This window comes from Anomalospiza imberbis, chromosome 13, assembly GCF_031753505.1.
Source record: "Anomalospiza imberbis isolate Cuckoo-Finch-1a 21T00152 chromosome 13, ASM3175350v1, whole genome shotgun sequence".
Classification (NCBI taxonomy): domain Eukaryota; kingdom Metazoa; phylum Chordata; class Aves; order Passeriformes; family Viduidae; genus Anomalospiza; species Anomalospiza imberbis.
In genome coordinates, this window is record NC_089693.1 from 10556072 (window position 1) to 10581894 (window position 25823).

The 25823-nt window shown below is 39.2% G+C and overlaps 1 protein-coding gene and 1 long non-coding RNA gene across 6 annotated transcripts in view; one reads left to right on the forward strand and one right to left on the reverse strand.

Annotated features, from left to right (window-relative positions):
- SECISBP2L (SECIS binding protein 2 like) overlaps positions 1-20321 on the forward strand; it is a 28177-nt gene extending 7856 nt beyond the window's left edge. For 3 of the 5 annotated variants that reach the window (XM_068203877.1, XM_068203876.1, XM_068203873.1), the window contains exons 2-18: positions 1505-1683; positions 2254-2578; positions 2696-2834; positions 3228-3457; positions 3543-3567; positions 4307-4422; positions 6249-6380; positions 6908-6991; positions 7804-7971; positions 8122-8263; positions 9866-10035; positions 11106-11238; positions 12226-12388; positions 13095-13315; positions 13961-14115; positions 14590-14809; positions 15778-20321. In XM_068203877.1, the coding sequence (XP_068059978.1) occupies positions 1505-1683; positions 2254-2578; positions 2696-2834; positions 3228-3457; positions 3543-3567; positions 4307-4422; positions 6249-6380; positions 6908-6991; positions 7804-7971; positions 8122-8263; positions 9866-10035; positions 11106-11238; positions 12226-12388; positions 13095-13315; positions 13961-14115; positions 14590-14809; positions 15778-16451 (3276 nt within the window). In that variant the 3' untranslated portion in view covers positions 16452-20321. The remainder of the gene's footprint in view (positions 1-1504; positions 1684-2253; positions 2579-2695; positions 2835-3227; positions 3458-3542; positions 3568-4306; positions 4423-6248; positions 6381-6907; positions 6992-7803; positions 7972-8121; positions 8264-9865; positions 10036-11105; positions 11239-12225; positions 12389-13094; positions 13316-13960; positions 14116-14589; positions 14810-15777) is intronic. The other 2 variants (XM_068203878.1, XM_068203875.1) reach the window with 1 other exon arrangement.
- LOC137481916 (uncharacterized) lies at positions 19173-24440 on the reverse strand. The gene is made up of 2 exons (XR_011003759.1): positions 20990-24440; positions 19173-20879 (listed from the first exon to the last, which is right to left on the reverse strand). It is a non-coding gene; the product is annotated as an uncharacterized lncRNA (long non-coding RNA).
- Between the last annotated feature and the right edge of the window lie 1383 nt (positions 24441-25823).

Sequence of the window (25823 nt, forward strand, 5' to 3'; positions counted from 1 at the left end):
CAGATTGCTCAAAGCCCCATGCAAGCTGGTCTTGAACAGTTCTAGGGATGGGACATCCTTTCATATATTATATTCCATCTATCTATTTATATATATATATCTCCATATTATAGCCATAAGCATTTTCAGAACAGTCCCTAAAAAATACTTTCCTGCCAAGAACGCTGTGTCTTGTCAGTTTGAAAGACATACTTTTTTTATTGGGACAACTGTATTTTCAAAAAAACTTTTGAAGTTGCCCTTCCCACCTCTTCCACTCCCATGCTGTTAAACCAACATGGGATCCTATTTAAGTAGAAGTTTTGGGGACTTGAGATTCAGATAATTGGGTGGGAATGCTGTCTCAGGATGGACTGTGGATGTGACACAGAGCAAAGCCATGGAGTGAGAAGTGTGTGGTAGATGTGGGACTACTTGCTGTGATACTTCCAGAACTCCTGTTTAACTCTTTCAGCTCATGTGGATGTTCTGGAGGTAGTAATGAGGATAGAAGATTGTCCTCAGTAAACATTTAGGATTTCATTTTTCTACTATAAGAGCATGTACTCGTACAGGTTATGTGTTACCTTTGAGATTATTTTGTAGGCATATGGAAGGAGAAATGTGTGGAGTCCTTGTCTGCTTTAGAATAAATCTTCTTAGTCTTTGATACTCCATGAGGTAGTAAGCTGAGACACATATAATTAGACTGAAATATTTGTACAAAAAAAGATTATTTTCATCTGAATGTAAGTTATAGTGGAATATAGAATTTAAGGGCTCTTTGATTCTGCAGTTGTCTTATTGAATGCAGCATTTTTTGTTGTTTGGTGTAAGATGCAGCTATGTTGTACAAAACCATCTTAAACTAAGGATACCTTCAGGATTGAGGGAGATATTTTTCTTTGAAAGCACAGTTTAAAACTTATTTCTAAGCCTTCTTCATGACAACATTTAATCATAATCTTAACACTTGAAAATATGTTCAGGTTGAGCTGATAGAATGTGTGGGGAGGGTTCTTCTGTGCTGCATCATCTTTTAGCAGTTAAACTATGGTTTAGTGCTGAAAAGTCTTTTTTATGATTGCCTAGAAACATGGTCAGTTTTGTAGAGCAGGCCAGGCATTACTACATCTTCCATATGTTGGTTTCACTTCTGAAAGCCTACACAACTGTGCTCCACATACAGTGCTAATTTGGTTTCGTTCTGTGCTCCGACTCATATATCCTCTGCAAGATGTGGGCTTCGGTCCCTTTTAAATTAATTGCTGTTTGCATTGCAGTTGTAAAGGTTAACACAAATGCTAAATGCTGGTGATCTGTATTACACCCTGCATTGATTGGAAGGATGCAATAAGCACTTGCCAACTGTTTTCCACCTCTCTTGGTTTACTGCAGAAATCCTGTAGCCTTGTCATCCATTTGCCTGCTGTTCGTGGTACTTTGCATACAACTTTATGAATCTAAATTTTCCCAAGCAATTTATGATTGTAATTAATGAAGACATTCTTTCTTTTCTCTTAAGAATGTCAAGCTGTCAGCTGAAGTAGAACCATTTATTCCTCAGAAGAAGGGTTCAGAAACACTGATGATCCCAATGGCGCTTCCTAACGACAGCGGAGGAATTAATGGCATGGAACCAACTCCAATCCCTAGCTACCTGATCACTTGCTATCCATTTGTACAGGAAAATCAGTCCAACAGGTAATAAGTGGTTGTGATCTTCATGGAAGATGATCTGTTTTTAAATGGGTTTAAACTTGTAGGCTTGAGAGGAGTCAGTGATTGTAGGCTGTATATTAAGGTTTTTGTTCATATTTAAGCCTTCATGTATGAAGAGGAAGTTTCTGTGTCTTCAGTCTTTTACTTATTTTCTTCCCTTTGCTTTTCTCCTATCATATTCTTTGTTGCCTTTTTTTTTTTTTTCCTGGCTATGAAGGTCTGGTACAAATCCTTCCCAAAGTCACCTGCTGTGCTCTTGGATTGTTTAGGGCAGTCAGATTTTTGTCTAAATCTCTGAATGAAGCAAAGCTTTGGGTGCCCAGCTTGGGTCCTGCCATGGTGAAACACAGCATGGTGCCATGTAGCTGATTCAGTATTGCATGTAGCTGTATCCAGTTTTCTTCACGTAACTAGTGAAGAATATGTTGAGTTTAGGAACTTCTTATAATAGAGCTGTTATTTTTGAAGGGGTGATCAAGACCTGAATTTTCTTTGAGAGGTGGAAGACTTACTGAGCAGTTTTCTTTCCTTTTGTGTTTTTTTTTTTAATAGACAGTTTCCATTATATAACAATGACATCAGATGGCAACAGCCCAGCCCAAATCCTGCAGGACCATACCTTGCTTATCCTATAATTTCTGCACAGCCACCTGTTTCTACAGAATATACTTACTATCAGCTGATGCCAGCACCATGTGCTCAGGTCATGGGTTTCTATCATCCTTTCCCTACGCCCTATCCTGCACCCTTTCAAACATCAAATGCTGTAAGTACAGTTACTACAGAATGCACTGAGCGTCCCAGCCCGTCAGGCCAGGTCTTTCCATTGTCCACCCAGCGGAGCAGAAGCAGTAACAGGGGACCAGTCATTCAAAAAGTAAGTCTGCTTTTTAAATAGGATAAGTAGAACTGTATAAAGAAAATGTCTTTACACAGGAAGCACATATCTCATTTTTTATCATCTTTTTTTTGTGTGTGGGGCAATCTGTGAAAGCAGCAACAGCAGCTACAGATGCACATAAAAAATAAACGTCCTCCAGTGAAAAATGTTGCCACTCAGAAGGAGACCAGTTCATCAGGTCCTGAGAACAGATCAAAGATTGTTTTGTTGGTTGATGCATCACAGCAAACAGGTAATTTGTTTTTTAAGTTCTGGGTGTATGAAATAACTAGAACTATGTGTCAGTTGTCATCTTTTCTAAAAGAGGGTGGACCTGATTTACATGCAGCTTTTAAGAGAAGTCTTTGCAGCTCAAAAGGATAATGAAGAAAAGGTGCTGATGGTTGCAGATACCTTCTCAGTATGTCACCTTATAATGTTGCACAGTGACATGGTACTCCTGCAGAGACTTTGCCAACTCTTGAAGGAGTTTGTTATCAATAACAGTTGGACCTAGACATAATTTAAATTCAATGCTGGTTTAATGCAAAGACTGGCTTTTTATATTTGTTTTTATGATGTGTAGCTTTTTCATGTCTCTTATCAATTCCTGCACAAGTAATTTTATTGTTATTGTTTCTTAAAGACTTTCCTTCAGATATAGCCAATAAGTCACTTTCTGAGAGCACCTCCACGATGCTTTGGAAGTCAAAAGGCAGGCGCAGGAGAACCTCTCACCCTGCTGCAGAGTCCTCCAGTGAACAGGGCGCAAGTGAGGCAGACATTGACAGTGACAGTGGCTACTGTAGTCCTAAGCATGGCAATAACCAGGCTGCAGCTATGGCTTCAAGAAGTACAGATTCATGTGCAATGAATGTATGTAAACGTAACTGAGTAACTTAACTATATTTACAGCCTACAGACTAATGAAAATTACTAAATTGGTTTTTTTCCTTTTCAGGTAGTAGAACCATCAATAAATACAAGTAAGCATTGCCTTGACTGGTGAGCTGTTTAAATAATTTGGCTGGGTCGCATTTGTATTTTTGCTTTACATACCTCTTCATCTGCTTCAGCATGCTGCTCTAACTGATCTGATACTTCTGAGGATCTATCTTTACTGTGGTTTCCAACCACCTCCACTAAGACACCTGTTACTTGCTGAATGAACAAGTATTTAGCTATCACTAATAATTTAACAGCTACCTACCTTCAATGGGTTAAAAAACTAGAGAATCCAGTGGAAGCATTCAGACAAAGCTGTGCTCCTTTTTAGTTTGCCCTCAGGCTTCCTTACCCTTTTGGGCTGCAGTTCATACCTGGGTAGTAGCAGAGCCAGAGAGTTCTCATTCTCTGTTTCAGAAACACTGATTGTTTTTAGAAGCTTTACATGTACCATGGACAAATAGCTTGTTTAGCCTGGTAATAGTAGGTAATGCCAGGGACTGCTATTTATGACTGAATGGAAATTGGTATGGTTGTGAACATGAGATTTCCTTTCTCACTGCTTTGTGGTGATCAATTTTTGGCAGCTTGAATGTTCCATAAAGGTAACTGCCAACATCTGAGAATAGCTACGGAAGTAAGTGTGGTCACTGGAGAATTAGACTTTCTCCAAGAACTTTATTTGTATCACGATTGTGTTCCTGGCTCTGGTGCATATGAATCATTAGGATATGTTCTGGATTCTAATTCCATTTTTCATAGAAGGCAATTCTCTTTCAGCTGGTATAGGTTGGACTAATGTAAATTCCCAAGCAACTCAAAAAAAACCTTGGATTGAAAAACCTCCAACCTTTTCTAGAGGTGGAAGACAAGCTGAGCAAAGAAATAATCCACAGGTATGCTGCCAGTGGTTCTCAACTGAAGTATTTGGGCCTTCTTATGATATGGGAAAATAAGGAATTTGGAGGGAATTATAAAATTAACATACAAAAACTATTTAATGAAAACAGTATAGAAAGTGAACCTTAAAGTCTAGTTGCACATTTGCTCATTTGCACATTTCTGACTGGTATGTTTTGAGAGCTAGCTCTATATCTTATATATATATATATATATATATATATATATATATATATATATATATATATATATATATATATGTATACTTTAACGACCTTGACAGTTCTCTGCCTGTAGACTGTGCTTTATCTGTATCTACCTAGGAAGAACATTACATATATAAAGTAACCTGTGAAATGACGATAGTGTGGGTGTAGAAAAGTTAGTTCAGTTTTTGACCCATTCACGCTTCAGAAGAAAAAAAATTCTCAAACTTTCTAAAGAAAGATTTGGATGTGGTAGTGAACTAGAATCCTGTGTTCTCACTCGTGTTGTCTCCAAAACTTTCTTTTTAAAATTTACATTGGCATACCATTTTAAACATTTTTATTATGTCTTAAGGGCTTAAAATTCTTTTATGCTAAAGCTTGAATAGCCTGTGAGACTTCTTTCAGCTGGGACAGAATTTCTGTCATTATGTGAGGAGAAAGGAGAAGGTGGCCTTCCTAATTTTGAGAGGTTTTTGGGGCAGGTGATCCAGAGGGGTACAAAGAAAGCTGAAACATTTGCATTTGTTTAAACATAGGTTTTGCTTGAACTCTGTTATTGCAGGCAAGAAATCTGAGCTCCATGTGGGAGCCTTGGATAAACGTGCCTGTTGTGCAAACATATGTGAGCCAGCTTGGCCTGTTTAGGTTTTTAGATGGAATTGTTAAATTGTTTTGAATCTTCCTGTTTGGTAACTGTGGGTTTATTATAGAAAGAAGCTTGTATCTGGCAGTGTAGCAGTTCTGAATCTTTTTATAACCTGCTGTCAAATCAGAAGCTTTAGAAGCCACTATTGTTAGTTTATGGCATTGGGAGAGCAGGAAGAACTAGACTTTTTCTTCTAGTCATCATTTAGACTCTAAATCTGGCAGTTATTTTAGATACTTCAAAACAAAGCTGGCACAAAAAGTTTTAAATTAGGTTGCCTCAGCCAAATTCACTGTACCTCAAGGCAGAATTGTCCTAGAAACTATTTTCTGTTGAAACTAAATTAGTATGAGATCTGTAGGAAATTTTCTTGAGAAATAGGCAAGTATAAATATGAAATTCAAGTCATACACTGGTTTTTGCCAACCACTTGCACATGGGTTCCCACCAACCTGTCACATAATAAACAAAAGAATGATTATACCACTATGCTGCTGTCTCTGGCCTTTAGAGCATTGTGTGCATGGGCATTGTCATAAAAAATGTGTTGAAAAGGCAGTAACTGCATGCACGATAATTATGTAGTGGGAGAAAGTTCTTTGGAGTGATCATGGTTACAGACAGTTCCTCAGGGTTCATGGCTGTTAGCCACCAGCAGCTCCTGAGTTTCTTCATATTTGGCCAAAAGAAACCTTTTTAAGTTACAAACTTAAAGATTAATTATCTTGAGTGGGAGGAATAATCTGGTACTGTCTACAAAATTTTTGTGCAGGCTTTAAAGAAAAAGACAACTAAAAAAACCCACCAGAAAGCCCCCACAAAAAATTCAGAACACCAAAGCACAATTTACCCTCTAAAAACTGTACCTAGTTGGTAATTAGCAGGGATGAGAAAGCTTTATGTGCATGCACATACATAGCTTGAAAAATTGAAATTACAAAATGCCAATCTCATTTGTGTTTCTCAGTCTGGTTTCAGATGCAGAGACCACAGCACATCTTCAGAAAGAATGCAGAGTTTGCAGAAACGACATGAAAAACCTTTAGCTACAAGCCAGGCGAGCAGGGCAGAGCCGAGTCCTGAACCTCTGTATTTTGAGGTACTGTTGTGTGAAAACTCTTTCCACGTAGTAGCAATGCCAGCTGTGTGTGGAATAAGAGATGTTCTCAATGGGAAGTTACAAAATATCTGGCTCCAAGAGGTGTGCAGTCAAGGTCTCTAATTTATTAGATGATCCTTGCGTCGTGTATAGAAAGGGACTTGTATTTGGGTGTTGAGGAAAGTGCAGCAATTTAGAACACTATGGTTGACAAATTAAACAAGCAGCCTTCAAGTAACTTTTTCTGTTCACTTATGAATAGAAATTGATATGTTCACTGGCTTATCCCCTCTAACTGTAATAGGATTTTTTATTTTGGTGTAAAAAATATTTTTCTTTAAAAATTCTATTTGGATACAGAGATGCTTTCTTAATTTTTCATTATTTTCTTCTAGTGTCACAAGAGCCCTTCTAGCTTATGTGGGACTTAGGGATTCAATCTGTTTTTTTACCTTAAGCAGTTTCAGTCAATGCTTCTCAAGTGACTTTGGTTCCATCCTTTTATTCTTAATTTTTGTATTGTTTAGGATGAAGATGAGTTTCCAGAGCTAAATAGTGACAATGGCAGCAGCAAAAGTAGTAGCATCCAGCAGAAGATTTCACCCAAAGTAGTAAGTAATTATTTTCTTTTGCAAAGCATTGCCTTTTGAGACTATTCAGTTTGTGTAATTTTTTATGAATCTCTGCTACAAGACTTATATTGCAGTAATTGTGATGATCTTGGGGTATTTCTGTTACTGGCCTTGGATGCTAAAGAAATGCCAATTAAAAGAAGTGGTGCAGAGAGCCCATCTTTAAAAAAACCCAGGATTTTTCTTTTTTAATGAGATTATAAGATATGTGTTGCAGACACTCAGTATCACAGACTGTCCCAGGTTGGGACTGCATCATGATGCTTTCATGCAGACATCTCTTAAAATTGTTAAATCTGCAAATATGTAGTAAAGGTGTCAGTCTTTCAAAATAATTACAGTTTGTGTAGTTTCTTTCATGTCAAACTGCATCTGTTTTAAGGCTGTGGGAGCAGTTGTTGGAAAGGTACTTCTTTTAGTATGTGATCTACTTAAATATATTGTTGCAGATCTGTGCCTATAGACTGCTTCATCTGTTTGGGTGCTTTCCAGGAAAGTCAAGTGCTATGTGAAATCTTGGAGAGGGGGAAATTCTTCTAGTAATCAGATTGGAAAACTTTCTGAAGACATCATTGGAGCTAAATAGAATAGCTTTCCCATACAAAAATGAAATATAAAGAAGTTTTATTAACTTACTTATTAACTTGTGTTATCTAGCTGTAATTAATTAGGATGCCATACTGGTAATCAAAACCTTGGGTGATTTGATTTCTGAAATGCCCCATATTTGGTGGTCTGTAGAGAAATGTATTTTATTTATGGGTTTTTTTGCATTTTGTTTACAATTCTAGTTGGATGACTTACCAGAGAATTCTCCAATCAATATAGTCCAAACTCCAATTCCCATTACAACCTCTGTACCAAAGCGTGCAAAAAGTCAGAAGAAGAAGGCCTTGGCTGCAGCACTTGCAACAGCTCAAGAGTATTCAGAGATAAGCATGGAACAGAAAAAACTTCAAGTGTGTAGCACCCTGCCCACCCCCAGCATTGGTCAAGAGGAGGATTAGTTACCTGATGCTCCTCTTACTCTCTAATAGCAATAATCCTTTGTAAAGAATGTTGCAGGCACCATTTCTTTGTATTTATTGTATGTGATGTTCCTGTTGTAGGAGGCTTTATCAAAAGCAGCTGGAAAGAAGAGCAAGACCCCTGTTCAGTTAGATTTGGGTGACATGTTAGCAGCTCTTGAAAAGCAGCAGCAAGCAATGAAAGCTCGTCAGATCACCAACACCAGGCCTCTCTCGTACACAGGTATTTCTGGTGTGCCTGACAATACCTAAAGACATTTTGTGCCAACATGAATGTGATTAATCTGAGCATCTTAAATGTTTTTCTTTCTGTCAAGTTTTAGCTTTTGACTATAAGTGTGATAAAAACATGGAAAGATTATTTTTAATATATTTCTCAATAAATTACCTGTGTTGTCATCCTTTGAGCTGCAGTAGGCAATGGTGAAAATCCATCTAGAACTGAGGTCAAATTTCTTTTTAAAAGATTTGCTATTCACAACTCAGTTTGTGTCCTGAGAGTAATTCAGTGATGAAATTAATATGTGAAAGGAACTTCTCTACTAAAGATGTTATAAAATTCTCTTTGAAAGAGGGGATACCTTTGACTGTGATATGGAGGGATATGTCACTAGGATGTCCTTCCCATTTCTGCTGTTTATAGTTCAAGGTCTCCTGACCCAAGGCTTACTCAAATTTGTTTCTTAAACTGTCTATTGTTTCTACCTTATGCTTTTACCATCCGTAATGTCCAGTGGCAATAATTATAACCGTACTACATCCTGTGTGGAGAAACTTTTCTCTCTGCTGTTTCTTTGGGATGGAAGTCAGTATTGAGTTTTTTGATGCTCTAACTCAAAAATTTGTTAGCTTTCACAGCCTTCATATTACAAAGACAGAGCAGTCATTCCCTTCTTTCCTCTTCTGATTCTTGGATGTCTGTCAGGTCTCTGAAGAGTCCTAGTCTATTTAGTTATTTCATTCTGGAAGTATCTTTTCGGAGAATCCGTATTTCTTTTTCTGTACCTTTGTGTAGTTCTACTGTATCCTTTTAAAAATAAGATCAGACAAACAGAGATTAGGTTATAGTTCCATCATGAATGTAGACAATGGCTTAATTATGCTTTTTTGCTATGTCTGTATCAACGCAACATTAAATTATCTTTTTTAGTACTTGCTGCCAAATACAGAATTGACATTTTTGTAATTACTTATTATGACCCTGCCAATCTGATTCCTAAGCTCTTGTATGTAGCCTGGAGTCCATCATTATGCACATAGTTACCATTTTCTTTCTGGTGTGTTGGTTCCTTTACCTGCTTTGAGTTTCAGGAGTGTTCAAACATTAATTCAAGTTGGCAAGGTTATATCAAACAAAGCTCAGCAAAGAACTGTTGGCATTTCCACTGGAGACAGCACTTGTTTTATTCTTTCTGGCAAAAGATCCACTTAACTACATGCTGCACTCTCTCATCTGTTTTGTCCTGTCAACTATTCAAGTCTTTAACAACTGAAAATCAATGTTTGTATAAATATTTGCAATTTATCTTACCATGATCATCTAACTACTAAAGATACATGTAGTCATTTGAGAGAGACCCCATACTATTTATTCGAATAATTCCTGGAATCCACAGTTTCCTAAAACATGAGGCTAAGTTGAAGAAAGCTTAAAACCATCTGGATGCAACAATGTCTGATGATGTAATTTTCCTGTCATTATGAACTGCTTTTTTTCCAAGGAAGGAAAATCTACTTAGAGAATTCATCAGTGGAAATTCTGAAAACAGTGCTGAAATAAAGCTGACATGTCTTTTGATGAAACTAATATCTATCTTGTATTTAGTTGGCAGTGCTGCTCCCTTTCATACCAAAGAATCTGCCAGCAGAAAGTCTATAACAAAGGGACAGCCCTCTATGGGTTGCCTTAATCCTTTGGATTCAACTGCCCCAAAAGTGAAAAGAGGAAAAGAGAGAGAGATTGCAAAACTGAAACGCCCTACAGCACTTAAAAAGGTAAACATGCCAACCTTGGAGTGTTTTGACTCATACTTGAAAAATAATAATAAAAAATCCCTGTTACTTAGTTGAGGTCTGGTTGCTTTGAACAAAAGGCAAGGGAATTAGGAGCTTCTGCCTCCAGTTCTGTTTAAACTGATGCCTTCTCCTTTGGATCTAGACATGTAACAAAACTTTTATATTGGAATAATCAGTTGGAAGTTAATAAAAATGTATCTCAATACAGATTGCAATGGTGTTTTCTTTTTTTAACTGCAGGCAGTAGGACACAGGGAAAAGCTTCCATAGTTTTCTCATGTGGCTGATCCCTAGTCTGTAGTGCAATTCAGTATGCTAAGCTTATTTTTTTAGTCCTTTTTATAGAGAATGGGTAAAGAACTTGAAGCAAACCCACAATTTTTGAGTAAGCTTAGAAATAATTACTTGTATATATCTATATTCATGCAGTCATAAATTAGGTATGTGCAGAAGGAATCGAGTATATATATTGAAATCAGAAGGTAAAATATAAAACAGTGAGCCCTAAAAATGCAGGCCTTTTTCTGACTTGCCTGTGATCTGAGTTAGAGGAATTCACCTGTTCAGAAAAGTTTTCTAAGCTCTTTTGTTGTCAAGGCTTTTATGTTGTTGCTATTAAAAAGGATAGTAAAACCAGTATATCTGTGGCTACTTACTTTGCACTTTATTTTATAGAAAGGGTTGTCTTTATTTAGGTACTTCATAAAGATGACCAGTATGCCTGCATAAGATATTCCTTTACAGGCATGGGGATGAGGAATGGTTAATAAGTGAACGTTATGTATCAGGAAGCTGTGAAAGTACTTAAACTATTGAAAGTACTCTTTATGTAGAAGTGTGTGAGTATTGAGTATACCATCTATAAAATGCTGCAGCGAAATACTCTTTGTGATCAAAGAGGAAACAGATTATTTCCAGGGTTTCTATCCTGGCATGAGTAGGGAAGGTTCAAATCAGCTCACTTAACTTTGTGTTATGTTCAGTGAAAGGGATGTTTTTCTTAACAGGTATGTCTAATTTGCAGTTGCTAATGTTGGTTTTGTTTCTAGATTATTTTGAAAGAGAGAGAAGAGAAGAAAGGCCGTTTGTCAGCTGACCACAGCCTTCTGGGTTCTGATGAACAGAAAGAGGTTCATTTGAACTTGACTGCTGACCAGTCTCAGGAGCTGGCCTCTCAGGAAGGTTGGTCTGTCTGTAGATGCCCATCACACCCCCTCAGCTATACTAATCTGCTCATTTTCATATTTTCTTTCTCTTCTTAGGCCACACAATTTATAGATGTTATTTTTTAGCTTTTTTGACTTTATGAAATATTAGTAATTGAAACAGTTTTCTAAAATGCCTTGTCTGTCCCTCAGTTGTGGAAGGCTCAGTACACTGTGGGTTCTCAGTACATGATCTCCATACAGCATTTTAATTATCTCAAGTGGATGTTGCCACCACATGTCAGAGTTGATAGTATTTTTGATAAGCAAGAAAAATGTGATTCTTGTCAACCATGCTGTGTTGATCACAATACTTTTTAATGATGAACATACTGAAAGTTTTCCAGATATAGGAGTTGCAAACTGTAAATAGGGTTTTCCAGTTTGTTGAATGTGTCAGTCAGCTGCAGTGTCTGGATTGTCAATTTGCAGCAGCAGCCCTTAGCAACTGAGAAACTCCAGAGAATTTTCAATGTCTTCAACACGTTTGGGGCAGTGGGAATGGGGGAAGGGGGTGTCTGTCAGGATTCTGTATGTACGGCTTCATAACTTTTTCTTCTGACTGACCTGTCTGACTGGAGTGGGAAAATCCTAGACATTCTAGGAATAAGTTTGTTGAGTATTTTATATATATAAATAGTATGGAATTATTGGAAGGAGTAATAACATTTAAATAGATGTTTTCTTCTGTTTCATTAATTTCCCAAAGTAAGCTCAAGATACTTTTTCCATGAATATGCAAATATCGCTTATTTATCTAGTCCATGCTGAGTGGTGGGTGTGTGTTCCAGCTTGTTTTCTCCCCTTTCCCCTCCCCCTCCAGAAGGGGAGGAAAGAATAATGCTTAGTGGTTTTAAAATGGAATTTGGACAAAGTAAGCGAGTGATAATGCAAGAAGTGTGGTTCTGTTTCTTTCACATAAAAAATGTATTTGTGTTTTGTAATGTTAAAAATTGCTTTTCAGAAACTGGTCTGAGTATGCCTAGTGATACTTCACTTTCTCCAGCAAGTCAGAATTCTCCATACTGCATGACCCCAGTGTCACAGGGTTCACCTGCTAGTTCTGGAATAGGCAGTCCAATGGCATCTTCTGCAATAACCAAAATTCACAGCAAGAGATTCAGAGAGTAAGAGTTTTGCTTTATTAATATAAATTCAAGGCTTGCACTTCAGTCACCCTTATCTTTCAAGTGTGGGTAGATTTAGTAGACTTACGCACTTAATGAACATAAGCTTCCCTTTCAGAAATAGGTGGTTCTGCAAGTGTTTTCTTTTTTTTCCCCCTAAATGGATCACTTGTGTTTGCACACAAATGTGTGTACATATGAACAAACGCTCACTTGAGACTTTCTTTCATTGCCACAGCAAATAAGCAAGGTGGAAGTATTCTCTAAAAAATATTTTTGAAGGAAGGCTATGTATGCTTTGGATGGGAAAGGAAGGAATACTTAGGAATGCTTAAAATACTGTAATTGTTCCACTTAATGTGTTTGGGCTTTTTTATTAATGTATCTTTGTAATGTACTAAATTCAGTCGAAGAAAATTGCTTGAGGCACTTATTGCAGTATTTGTTTGTATTTTTAATATTTTTTTGATGGGCTTCTTGAAGTAAGGGATATTACTACAAATAAAAATGTTTTATGGCTGTGTTTTTAACTTACAGTTTGCAGTCTGATTTCTAAATCCTTTTAATGACTTTAGTAAAAAGTTAAATAACTGTTCTGAGGAAGTGAAATTATTTTCATTTGCAACAAGGCTGGGTGAAACATTGTTTATGCTAATGTTATGAAGTAGCAATGCTGACACTTGTCAATGTTGTTTCGAATTGACAGATACTGTAACCAAGTTCTAAGTAAAGAAATAGATGAGTGCGTGACTTTGCTATTGCAAGAGCTCGTCAGCTTCCAGGAACGGATTTACCAAAAGGATCCCACACGAGCTAAAGCAAGGAGAAGACTCGTTATGGGGTTACGTGAGGTTACGAAGCACATGAAACTAAACAAGATCAAGTGTGTAATCATATCCCCCAACTGTGAAAAAATTCAGTCAAAAGGTATAAATGATAAAAACAAGTGGTGCTTGGCTCTTTGCAGTTTTTTTTGTGCTGATTAAATGTGTTAATTAGCAAGGTTAGATGTATTTGTTATTATGCATGATATAACATCCCAGACTCCAACTGGGTAATTGCCATTCCACATTTGTTCTTTTCTGCTCCATTCTGGATGAAACTCGTTCATGAGGCTGAAAAGCTTAAAGAAAAACAGATATTGTAGAATTGAAATTTCCTCTGTGTGTTACTTAATTCTGTGTTCAATACACTTTGCAGAGAATCCTGAGCTTAGGAAATTCCTCAAGAGGAATGTGAATTGTTAGTTAGCCAACCAAAGCATTTTACCACAACCAGAAGTATAAACAGAGGCTTCCTTAGACAGGAGAATAGCAAATCTCTGCTTAAGAAAAGACCTGTAAAACTCTGGTTTGTGTGCAGGACTAATAGAAAACAAAGAATATCACCTTCATCCGTTCTCATTCACTACCCTTGAAATGTATTGTGTGTTATCCTCTAGGACATAGGAGCTGCTGATGTGTATGTTGAAGTTTTACTGGCTAATTGCAGTTAAAGTGGTTTAGAGAGTTGTATCATGCCATGTGATGACTTCAAGTGACTAGATATCTATTTAAAATTGTTTTCTTCAAGGTGGACTAGATGAGGCTCTATATAATGTAATAGCCATGGCACGGGAACAAGAAATTCCATTTGTCTTTGCTCTTGGCCGCAAGGCTCTTGGCCGCTGTGTGAACAAGCTGGTTCCTGTTAGTGTTGTGGGTATCTTCAACTACTCAGGTGCTGAGGTGAGTAGTTCCAATCACATAAGTGGCTGGAGTAAACAATTATGTAGCAAAGAATTGATTTGGCATTGGAGCACACCTAATACACCTTTGATAATAGTCCTGACCTCATCTATATTATGGTGTCTTTTCTTTGCAATTCAGTTTTATGGTACTGAGAGACGGTGCTAAAACACTTTTGGTCACAGCATCTCATTGTAGATTTTAAACAGACTTAAACTGTAATCTGAAATTCTCTGGAAGGCTTAAGTATGTAAGAAAAAGAGTATCCTAAAATATGTCCATCTCCTCAAAGTGCATAAACCTGGAGTGGTGTTTTTATTATTTAATACAGAAAAGAACTAATTCTTAGTGAAAGTTGAGGTATTTGGTGCTAATCTTGAGGCTCATATGTGATTTACCTTGGACTGAAAGGAGTAATGTAAAGTGAAAATTATTAATAAGAATTAGTGCTGATAAAACTGCCTTTGTACATAGGATCTGTTTAATAAGCTGGTATCCCTAACTGAAGAGGCCAGGAAAGCCTACAGGGACATGGTGGCTGCAATGGAACAGGAACAGGCAGAAGAAGCCTTGAAGAATGTCAAGAAGACCCCACATCATATGGGTCATTCTCGTAACCCTTCTGCAGCAAGTGCTATCTCATTCTGTAGTGTTATTTCTGAACCCATATCTGAGGTCAATGAGAAAGAATATGGTAAGTAGCTTAAAGCTTACCTTTGTAAATAGAAGCTGGGGTTTTCCAGATGCTGTTTGTTGTGAAATGTAGCTAAAGATACAATCCTTCTTCCTAGTGTACAGTATTCTACAATATCCAGGGGTAAGAAGAGATCAGTTAGTCTTCAGTTAATTTCATAAGTAATTTTTTTCTCTGAACTATATAGAAAATAATAATTTCTAATCCTCAGAAGTGGTATAGGTATCTAACATTAGTGAAGGTGGCTTTCCCAGTTTTATTGAACTGTTTTAAAACTGATAGCACAGAATTGATCATATGACTGAGGAAGAACTGATGACAGCAGGAGCTAAAATATGAGGTCTCTGAGGATAGGACATTTTTAATGTAGCTTACATTTTTAAACTTGAGATGGCAGTGAGTGATTCTACTGTGAGAAAAGGTAAGTTCATTTATCCAGTTGCTTAAGCCCAGATGAAAAGGAATATAAAATGGAGACTACTTGTAAGAAGTCAAAAGTCTTCTCTTTTTGTTTTTTGGTCTGGAAGTGAATTAAAGAGAATGCTGTCTTTTTAGTGAATTTTTGGTGGTACCTTAAATTCATTTCAGGAGTTAAATATTTCATAAGAAATCCTTAAATGAATGACTTAGGATGGTGGCAGTTTTCTTCTTTTAGTTTATACTTGAGAGTAACCTCTTTGAGTACTCTTAGTGTTACATTTGATGTTTACACAGGAAACTAAGTGGCACAACTTTCAGCTTTGTAATGTCTGCTTTAGGGTACTGTAAAAACCCCAAGTTATTGACAGCTCTTTTTTGTCTCTCCTCTTCCCTTCTTCCTCTTTTTAGAGTAGAAATTTTTCTAGAAAGCATAGAGTTATATTATTAGCTCATTTTGCTATTTAGGCTGTTATTGCATGCTCAGGAGAAATATTTTTATATAGAAGGAATTAATGTTTCCTACTTTAACCATCTTTCAAAACTTGTAGAAACAAACTGGAGAAATATGGTGGAAACATCTGATGGATTAGAGACCTCTGAAAATGAGAGAGAATCTGTGTGCAAGGCTGCAGTACCAGAAAAAGCTGGTAATGGCCAAATGGAAAAAACCACTCTTAATAAACAACCACCTCTAGCTACAACTGGCACTACCTCAGCAACAAATCACGGAAAATCCACCCCAGGTGACAAAGATGAGGTGAAACCAGATGACAATCTGGAATGGGCCTCACAGCAGAGTACAGAAACAGGATCCCTGGATGGCAGCTGCAGAGATCTTTTGAATTCCTCCATGACCAGTACCACCAGTACTCTTGTGCCAGGAATGCTGGAAGAGGAGGAGGAAGAGGAAGATGACGATGATGAGGATTATGCCCATGAACCAATTTCTGTAGAAGTTCAGCTTAATAGCAGAATTGAATCTTGGGTTTCAGAGACCCAGAGAACTATGGAGACGCTGCAGCTCGGGAAGACCCTTAGTGGTGCTGAAGAAGACAATGCTGAACAAAGTGAAGAGGAAGAAATGGAGACCTCAGAGCAGGCTGATCCCATCACTGATGGGGAGGAATGGACAAATGATAAGCATGCAAGTAACACTCAACATAAACCCACCATCTGCAGTTCTTTGAATAAAGAACACACAGATTCCATCTATATGCCGTAAAAATAAGCAGAAGCTCAGGAACTTTTTAGAAACTATATTAAAACTAATTGTTGTAAAGGTTGCAGCCATTATTCCATATGCTTCATCTCAACATTTTGCACTGTTAAACATTTAATACTTCTATTTAATTCACAACAATATTTTTGTAGCTCTGTTACTTTTTTGATTTAAAAACTATCTTAGCTCTTAATCAGTATTGATTTCCCAGAATAGAAACCGTGTGGAAAAGTTGTCAGTAAGCATTCATTTGATGTTTTGTAAAAGGAAACATCTTGTAACTGACCAGTTTTAAGAAAAATTCTTTCAAGTTTTTGACTCTTTAAGCTTATTTTCAAACAGGTAACCTACATCAACACTGACAAGTTACCAACAATTCATGTTGGTGGTATGGTGTTATACTAGGCCTGTCAGTGTATTTGGCCGTGACTTTCTAATTATATCTAGAAATAAAAGGAAAATTTTGATTCTCTTTCATGAAAAGCTAGAAAAAGCCATTTGCAATCTTAATGTGAATGAACTAGTAGAAAAATTGTGTGTGATTCTTATGCTAAGATAGATGCAGCTTCTTAGTCGATCTTGGTGAATGCATCATTAAAAAGCTGCTGATAGTTGAAATGGTTACAATAAGCTATAACAACTTTGATTCCAGAAAAACTTTAAACCAGAGGGATGTAATTAATGTTTTGCAGGTTTTCTTTACAAGGTAGAAATATTGCATTAAAAAAAAAACAGGAAAGAAAACAAAAATTCCCCATTCTCTCTGCAGTTGCTGTCTGCCAAACCACACTAAGTGACTCATTAACCATAATCCCTATTCAGGGCTTTTAGTAAACTGATGACTTCCTCTCTCTTCTGTCACTTACCTCAGGAATGCTGTTTTGCATTTTGTATTCTGCATAATACTGCAAAAAGCAAGAATAATCCTTTAACAGCAAGTGTGGATGATGTGGTGGCTATCTCTGCATTCACCTGCATGCTGTGATCCTGGCCAGGATGTATCTTAAGAACTACTGCTGAAAACATGACCTCTTTATGTCTTCTTGCAGTTGTACCAGCTTTAGGAGTTGACCTCTAGATAGAGAAGAAAGTAGTTACTCCAGGAAATGAGGAAGTGCCCTGTAGTTTGGGGAAGTATTTCAGTGGTGCAGAGGTAAAAGGAACAAAAATATGCCCTACCTGAAACATAACCTGTTGCTAGAGAATTGTTCCGTGTTCTCTTCTGAATACTGAAGTCAAATGCATTAACTGGTGATGAATTTGTTTCAGACTGGGGATGGAGTGTGTCTAAACCTTGCATGTCAGGAGTCTGTTTTCTGTCTTTGGTATTGGCAAGGCATATACTGAAACTGCCAGCAGCAGGAGCTTCTCCACAGGGGTAGCCAAAGAGTAACTCACGCGAATAACACTTTCATTGCAAACATGTTACTTTTAATTTCACTTCGTTTTTCTTGTTCACTTGTATCAAAATGCATGAAAAGCCTCTGGGTAGGCTGAAAACCACAGGAAACTGAAACTAGCTGAGTTGGGTGTTCAGTCCACACTTAGGAACATGGGACCAATGTTTATAGCTGTAGTGATGCTGGTGTTTTAAGTTGCACTGGGAGAATAAGACTCCAGGTTTAGAAGTCATCTAGCCCTGGGTTTTTGGATGCTAATGAGAATAACAGAAACTGTGTATTATGTAAATAATGCTTTGATAGCTATAAGCATAGCAAATGTATGTAGATAAGCAGTGTAGAGAGCTGCTACGACAACTGGCTGTTCTGTCACGTTCTTAGCTCCTTAGTAATCTTCCTAGGTGTTAGAACAGGCGTTTCATAGGAAAACAAGGACTAAGGAATGATGCCTCTTGAATGTTAAACCTCTTACTGTCTCTATGGCAGATTTCTACTGTCTGTATGTTTTAAGAGATTTTGCTTTAGGACATGACAGGTGTTTGAACTGCTGACAGGCAAAACTTGCCCTTGGATGTGTAAGCAGATCTCGGCACAGGTGAGATCAGTGCATACACTGAGGGCAAAACTTTGCCAGAACATCAAAAAACAAAGGTGTTTGTAGTTTCTCCTTTAGCTTTTTCAGTGCCAGTGATTCAAATGACTTTTGATCTTGAAGTATTAACATCAGAGGCGCATCTTTTTATATGTCTTTCTGAACTTGGACTGTCATTTTAAATTTTTCTGACATTTATATCAAAGAAGTCTTGTAATATTCAGCCCGCTATTTAACTGCAATTTTGCTACAAGTTTAATAGAGTTCTTGAAAGTGATACAGCACTTATAATTATCTCTCAATTTGCCAGCAAATAAGGAACTAGTTTCTTTTTAAAATGTGGCAGATCACCCTTAGGGGAGCAAACTGAAACTGAGTAAAGAAAACTGGGTTTAGTGCTTCCTTTTTGATAAGCTGGGAATAAGCAATAACTGTAAGAATGAAATTGCAATTGCTTTGGGAGCGATCCATTTGTGTCGGAAATTAGGGAGGTTCCTTGCCACTTGAAGCACTTAAGGAGAGTATCTCACTGTGGTAATTTTGGTTCTATTATCAGCAGAATTTAAGAAGAAAGCATACAAATGTTCTACAATACCATGAGTTTTTTAAAAAGTAGTTGAATTTCTATTTCAGTGTAAAAGTGTGCAGTTTATTATACAGGTTGTTACTGTCCCCATGAAAAGATGTTTCTGTAGTTATAGGTGTATAGATATTTTTGTTGTGAAAATAATTATTATTCGGGAAACAAATCTACTTTTCTTAAGGCATTGTTTATAGAAATGATTTCACCACTTACTTTATCTGGTAAAATCAAAAATAATGTATCTGTGGTAGGGGTAGGGATCTTTAAAACTGATAGAGGTGGCTATGTATACAACCTATTTATATAAATACTCTTAAGTATCTCTGTCAATAATAAAACATGGATTACAAATCTGTAAAAGGGAAAAATTCTGAAGAATTTCTGTCCTTAGCTGGACCAAGTAGCAATGTCTGATTAAGGCTAAGGCCCTGATCCTGCTCACACATACTTTGGAGTGTTAGTGCCACTGGCTTAAATTGGTGGCCTGTTCTTCTGCTTAAGTTGTGTGCAGGCTGTTGTAGGATTGGAGCTAAACAGTGACAGAGAGCATTGACCTGTGTTTTAAAAATTCATTATAGAAAATGTTCAGTAATGCACTTGTTGGTGTTCTTCTGGTGAAGCTAAGAGGTGTCTTTATGGGTGGGTGGGAGCTTACACAATGTGGTTCTGTCCAGTTCTTTAACACAAGCTTAAATTTTAATAATGTTACTTTAAATATGTATGTAAAAAAGTATTATTGTTTGAAAAGCTGCTGTTGCTGAAACTGTCATTTAGTATTTCTTGTGAAGTTGTGCCAACTAATGAAACTGTTCAGTTGATTTCAGTGTCAGCCATTTAAAAATTAGACATGGCAATTTGTTAACAGAACAAAACCCAGCAGAAACAAGCCATAGAAACCAGGAACGGAGGGTTCACCCTGCCACACACAAGGAAACACAAGAATGTCTAACCCAAAACTTCTCACCAATGAATGGTAATGCTGAAAGTAGAAACCCAGTTGGCACAGCCCACGTTCTAAATATTCATCAATAGTTCATATAATTTACTTTTTAAATAGATTCTAATAAGAAAAGCTGTTTAATCTTTAATGTCTTAAAATTTATGGTAATATTTAGGTTAAAGTAGTAGAAAAACCATTATAAAATACAATATGAAGGGGTTTGTTCCATTTCTTTTTTGCTGTATGAAGGATAACTGTTCTGTCTACCGTACTTTTTGGAGTAATAACAGCTTTTTTGCACTATGTAAATACTAGTGGGGATTCTTCCATAACTAATAAAAATGATTGTAGAAATTTATGGCTTTATTGCAGTGCTGTGTTTGTTCACGACTCTTTGCGGAGTTGATTGGCAAGGGCTGCCCTGGCACTGCAGGTGCTGGGACAGGTCTGTGTCACCCTGCGGCCACAGGGTGGAGGAGCTGTGTGGTGGCACCTGCAGCACTCAGGGTAACACCCGTGCAGGGAGCTGAGCCCCTCAGCCACAGCAGGGGAGTGGCTGAAAAAAGCAGGATTAGCGGAGGCTTTTCACATGCATCCCAGCCCTCTGTTGTCACCCACTATGTCACTGACCAGAAAAATATTAGATACAAGAACCCACCCCCTTCAGGCCCTGGGACTGAAGCAGCTCCGCAATATTGAGTTGGAAGTGGTGTTTTACTTAAGAAGAAATGAGCAAGGATAAGCACAGGTACCTCCAAAAGCTGAGATTTCTCTCATACTCTACTGGATGAGAATTTCAGTTGACCTGCCCTTATTGTTGGAGTGATGCATGAAGTCACCTTTGGAAAATAACGTGAAGTTCTCTGTATGTTGTCCCCTTTTTAACTGCTCACACCTCCATGTCAGTAACAGTGACCTGTAACAGTGTCATTAACTGGTTTTGCACCTCCCACATGTGGAAATATCTACAGCCATTCAAAAAGGATAAAGCTTTGTCCTGTAATTCTGAAGTTTCTGTTTATGTACCTTAACTTCATGTTTCAGTTCTGCTATTGCAGTTGTCTTCTGGTAGAAGTGCTTCTGTTACAAACCTCACTTTGGAGGTTCTATGACTTGCAGTCAGAATTACTCCTTGTATCTGGGTTCAGCCTCTTGTCTTCTCAACCTCATTTGGAAAGTACAAAAAAAAAGTGGGTGGCACAGTGTGACCTGTGCTATGGAAATTACAAAAAAATTAGTTACCCTCATGCCTTTACAAACTGATTTTTTTTTTCTTCCTCTTCATTTCTTCACCATTTAAGAAACACTAACGCTGAGCAAATTTCCTTGCCTCTGGTAAGTTTTTAAGTGGTGCTTTGCACTTCTGCATATACCAAAAAAGGCACCGCAAGAAAATAATTGCTCCTGCTAAACCCCTTCAGGCAGCACTGGCCCTGCCTGCACTCCCACAGCAGCATGGGCTTTCCAATACCAGGCTTGTAGTGATGGGGCTGGAATTTTCTGATCTGTGTCTGCAATGTGTGGAAAGACCCCAGTCAGTCAAACTGCACTAAGCAAGAAGGACAACTCCTTTGACTTGCTTTTAGATTTTTTAGGATCATTGTGAATAAACACAAAGCTTTATTCATTTTTTGTTTATTATTGTGGGGTTTGGGGTTTTTTTTTAAAGCACTACTGGGCAAAACCAACCCAGCCCACAGGAGCTGATGCCAGCTGAGGCTCTTTACCTCAGGGGCTCTTTTATGAGTTAGCAGATGCAGGGGAAGCTAAGCTGGAATGCACTTCCTGGCCCCAGCTGCAGCCCCAGTGTGCTCCGAGCTGTTAAAGGAGTTTTCCACGGAGCCTGGGGAGCTCCCACACGAGGCAGAAGCACCATGAGAACGCCCAGCTCTCTCCTGCGGTGTTTTCCAGGGATGCAGCCTTAGTGAGTAATGAAGAATTTAATCATCATGTAAGGCTGATAACAGACTTGTTCTTCTGCAAAGGGAAATGGGAGAGGGGGCATGGAATAAACTGCATGTCCCACAGTTATCTGTGTGGAGCTGTGTTTGTCTTTGGCTTCCCCTGGGAACTCTGGAGGATGCAGCAGCACCACTCACACCCACAGCAATTCAGTCTGTGTTTACAGGGAAAGTTAATCTCTGTCCACACCAAATTTAAAACAACTTTGTGCCTCTATAAGGCTTTGTACTGCTGTAGTAGGTTACTCATTTATTGCAGAGTTATAAAGAAATAATAAATGTTGTCACTTAAAACATTTGGGGATTCTGTACAGTTTTTTTAAAAAATGGCAGTAAAAGTCTTCCTGTTAAGTGGCATCTCTCAGGGTAAAGCACCCTAAATTTATGTTTAGAGCATTAAACTCTTTATAATGCTTTTCCTGCAAGGGAAGGCTGCATTTTCAGATGCATTCTGCCCCAGAGTGCTGTTTCAAGCTCTTGGGGACTTCCTGCCTGCAGCTGAGATGGTAAGTATCCTTTCTGCCATTGATTGCCTTGAGGAATAAGTAAGCACCAGAGAGGTGAGGATGTTTGGTTAAAAAAAAAAAAAAGCAAAAAACAGCTTTTGGAAAGCTTTCCTTATGGAGGAATGTTGACTGTAGAGGAAGAGAGCAAATTAACCAAGTGATTGGAAATACCCCCATGCCAAGGTTTACTTTCTGATTTTTCCAAGTTAAAGGCAATCATCCAAGTATAGAAGTGGCAGATGCTGGACAAGGATGCTTCAATGTTTCCTTGGGTCTCCTCTGCACACCAGGAGACACTGGGAGAAGTTCAACCCTGTTGTGGGATTTATTATTTTCTAGTATGGGGTAGTGGATTGCCCTACAAAAATAAAGCTTTAAAGATAACTGCAGGAAATAATGGTTCCCTGTCTGCTACCACAAGGATACCACGCCCTTTGATGCCACTAAAGCATGACTGCTCCCAACTTCCTTTGGAGCTGACAGTAGTTTGGTGATGCTGTTGCTGAAACTTGTTTCATGTGGTAGGTAATTCTGCTGAGAGGAAGCTTTAGGCTACTTTAGGCTGAAATTTGTCTTTTTATTCCTCCTGCTGTGGGCTGTGCTCCGCACTGGATCCAGTCACTAGGCTCTTTGAAGACTTTGTGGTACACCAGATGCCAGGTGATGCTGGTGTTTGCTCATAGGCACTCGGCCTCCTTGCAAACAGTGCTGAGGGTGCCCAGCAAGTGCTGCTGAATGTATCTTTGGGCTCTCAGTCTGCAGATCCTTTCAGAAAGCAGTGGTTAGGGCAGTGTGGTGTTTTCTGATGGCTTGAAGCAGCTCTCACTAGCTCTTCTGTTTTGGGTACGTCCTTGCTGAATGTGCAGAAGATGGCACCATCCACCTTGGAGATGGGACAGCTGTAGCACAGGTCCCCCGTGCTGTGCTGTCCTCCCATGTTCAGCTTTCATTGTTTATCTTTGATGGCTGCTTTCCCTCAGAGCTCCAAGGACTGGCTCTGTGCTGGCTCTTGAGCAACTTCTAGACTGGATTTTGGGCTTTTGCACAGGACTCTCCATCTCGTTTCTGTTCCCCTGAGCTCTGGGACTGTCCTGGGGGAAAAGACAACAAAGCCCAGCAGTGTTTGAAGGAGGAGGTCGTGGTCCTGCCAGGCAAAGATGATATAAAAACAGAGGGCATGGAGCATATCCAGCTCAGCCCTGTTGTACAGCAGGCCGGGTCCATCCATCCATCCTGCTCAGCTGCAAGGATGTGAGCTTTGCCCAGGTAGAGCAGCCCTGCCTTCTGCTGCCTTGTCCCACTGCTGTCTTAGAGCTGCAGGTTTGGAGAGAGCAATGTTGCTGTGGCGCGTGAAACTGGGCTGAGCTAAACACAACATGGTGCCCAAGAACAGAAATTGCTACTTGACTTTTTACCCTAGAACATGATTTCTGGGATTAGCTAGAATAGAAGAAAAGCACTTACAGTCTAATCTCTGATTTTTGTATTCAGGGTCCTGCCTTTGTCCTCCTCAAACCCAATAGCTCTGATCCCTGTGTTTTCAGCCCAACCAAACTCTCTCTGACTCTCCTGGAAAGTAGGAGGGGCTGCAGTTGTCAAATACACTTGGTTTTATCTCATTCAGAACAATGGATGGGAGATAAAACAGTGAGAATGATTCAACATGGGAGAAAATAAATTTCTCTCAATTGAAATAAAACAGTTTGTGTGTGTGACTTTCTCTAGAGGAAATAAACTGCTTCAGGCTTCCCAGAGGTAGCTGCCACCATGTTGTTACCTGCCACGAGATTTTCCTGCCATTCTGTAACAATTTGCTGATTTCTGCCAGGATCAGCCAGGCGTGTCAATGACGAAGTAAGGCAGATCAGCTTGGTGCACCTCAGCATGAGCTAACTCCGCTGTTGCTATTTATAAAGGGAAAAAAAGTCCCTTGTTTAGTCCATATTCTAAAAGAAAGGGCAAGCTGTTGTACCGGTTGCAAGCAGCACGTAACGGCTTCCTCTGGGCTCCTGCGAGATGCAGCTGCTTTTCGGGTGTGCTCTGCAGGTGCGTGACAGCTTTTCTTCCTTGCTGCCCCCACACTCCTGGTGTGAGACTGCTCTCCTCTCCACTGGTCCCCAGCTCGTGCGTTCTCCTGTCCCCAGCGAGTTCTGTGTGCCCCTGTCCTGGCCCCTGCACTGCAAGAGAAGGCGGGGTGGTGGCATTAAATGCCTGCTCCAGACGTGATCCCACAGCCCCAAATCTGAAATGGGGCCACTCCCAAGAGTGCCTGAGGCTCCAGGCTGACACTGCTGCTTCTGACCAGATCGGCTGCCTGTGGTGATTCTGGAGATGTGGCTGCTGCTGTCTTGCCTCCTTCTCTGCAGCTCTTTCAGAGGGGTGTTAGAAGTGGCTGTAGCTGGTTAACTGCTCCTAAGTAATGGTGCTGCTCCGTCATTGTGCTTACACCTCCCAAAGCTCCTGTCCCCTCTGACAATACCTGACTGGGGGCTGCTCGCAGCAGTTTCTCGTGCAGCATACTCGAGGCTGAGAGACTGTTGGGGGCTGTAAACAGGGTGTGGTGGAGGGTTGGGGTGTGATGGGTAACAGTGATTGAGGGAGAGGTGACTGCACCTTTAGGGTATTCCCACGTAGCTTGAGAAAACACGTGTGGCGCAGCCCTTTGTCAGCAGCCATGTGAGGGGAAAAATGATTTTTCCCTGTGTCCTGCTGGGGCAGCAGCAGGGGTGGGCAGGGAGCTGGGAGGGTGGGGAGCCCTGAGCACAGTGAGCAACAGGGAACTTGAGCTGTGAGCAAGAAACACAGGCTCCTTTTAGACAAGGCTGTCGGTTCAGTTTCGCCAGTGCTTAAAGGAGCTTTGTTCTCTGTGCTGGTTAGAGGCTGATTTCCCAGTATCTTAAACAGAAATCTTGTTTTTAGCTTTGAGAAAAAAAGCTTTTTAATTTATAAAGGCATGGCATTTTTCTTTTCCCTCCTTTCCCTCCCCACAATGACTGGTATTGCTTGGACAATGCTGCTCTTTGCAGCATTGTCCAAGAGGGCTCTGCTCTTGAGCTTGTATTTCTTGATCACTGCTGAAAACAGAGCTTGTCACAATTGCATTTTTCTCTGGAACCTGCAGTAAAACACCAGCTATTCTTCACCTCCCACACTGTGATCACACTTGCTGGTGCCTGTGAGCAGAGAAATGCTGATTAAAGTACCAGCCTCCCTTGTGTCTCTGGAGAAGCCACCCTGAGCTCCTCCACGGCATCTTGAGAGAGCAACAAGGCTTTGGCCATGGGGCAGCAGATGCTGCTGCCATGCAGGGCTCCAGACACAACTCATGGGTGATTAGTGAAGGACAGGCTGTTGCATTAATATTTCTTTTTCTTGCAAATGTCCCCTTTCAAC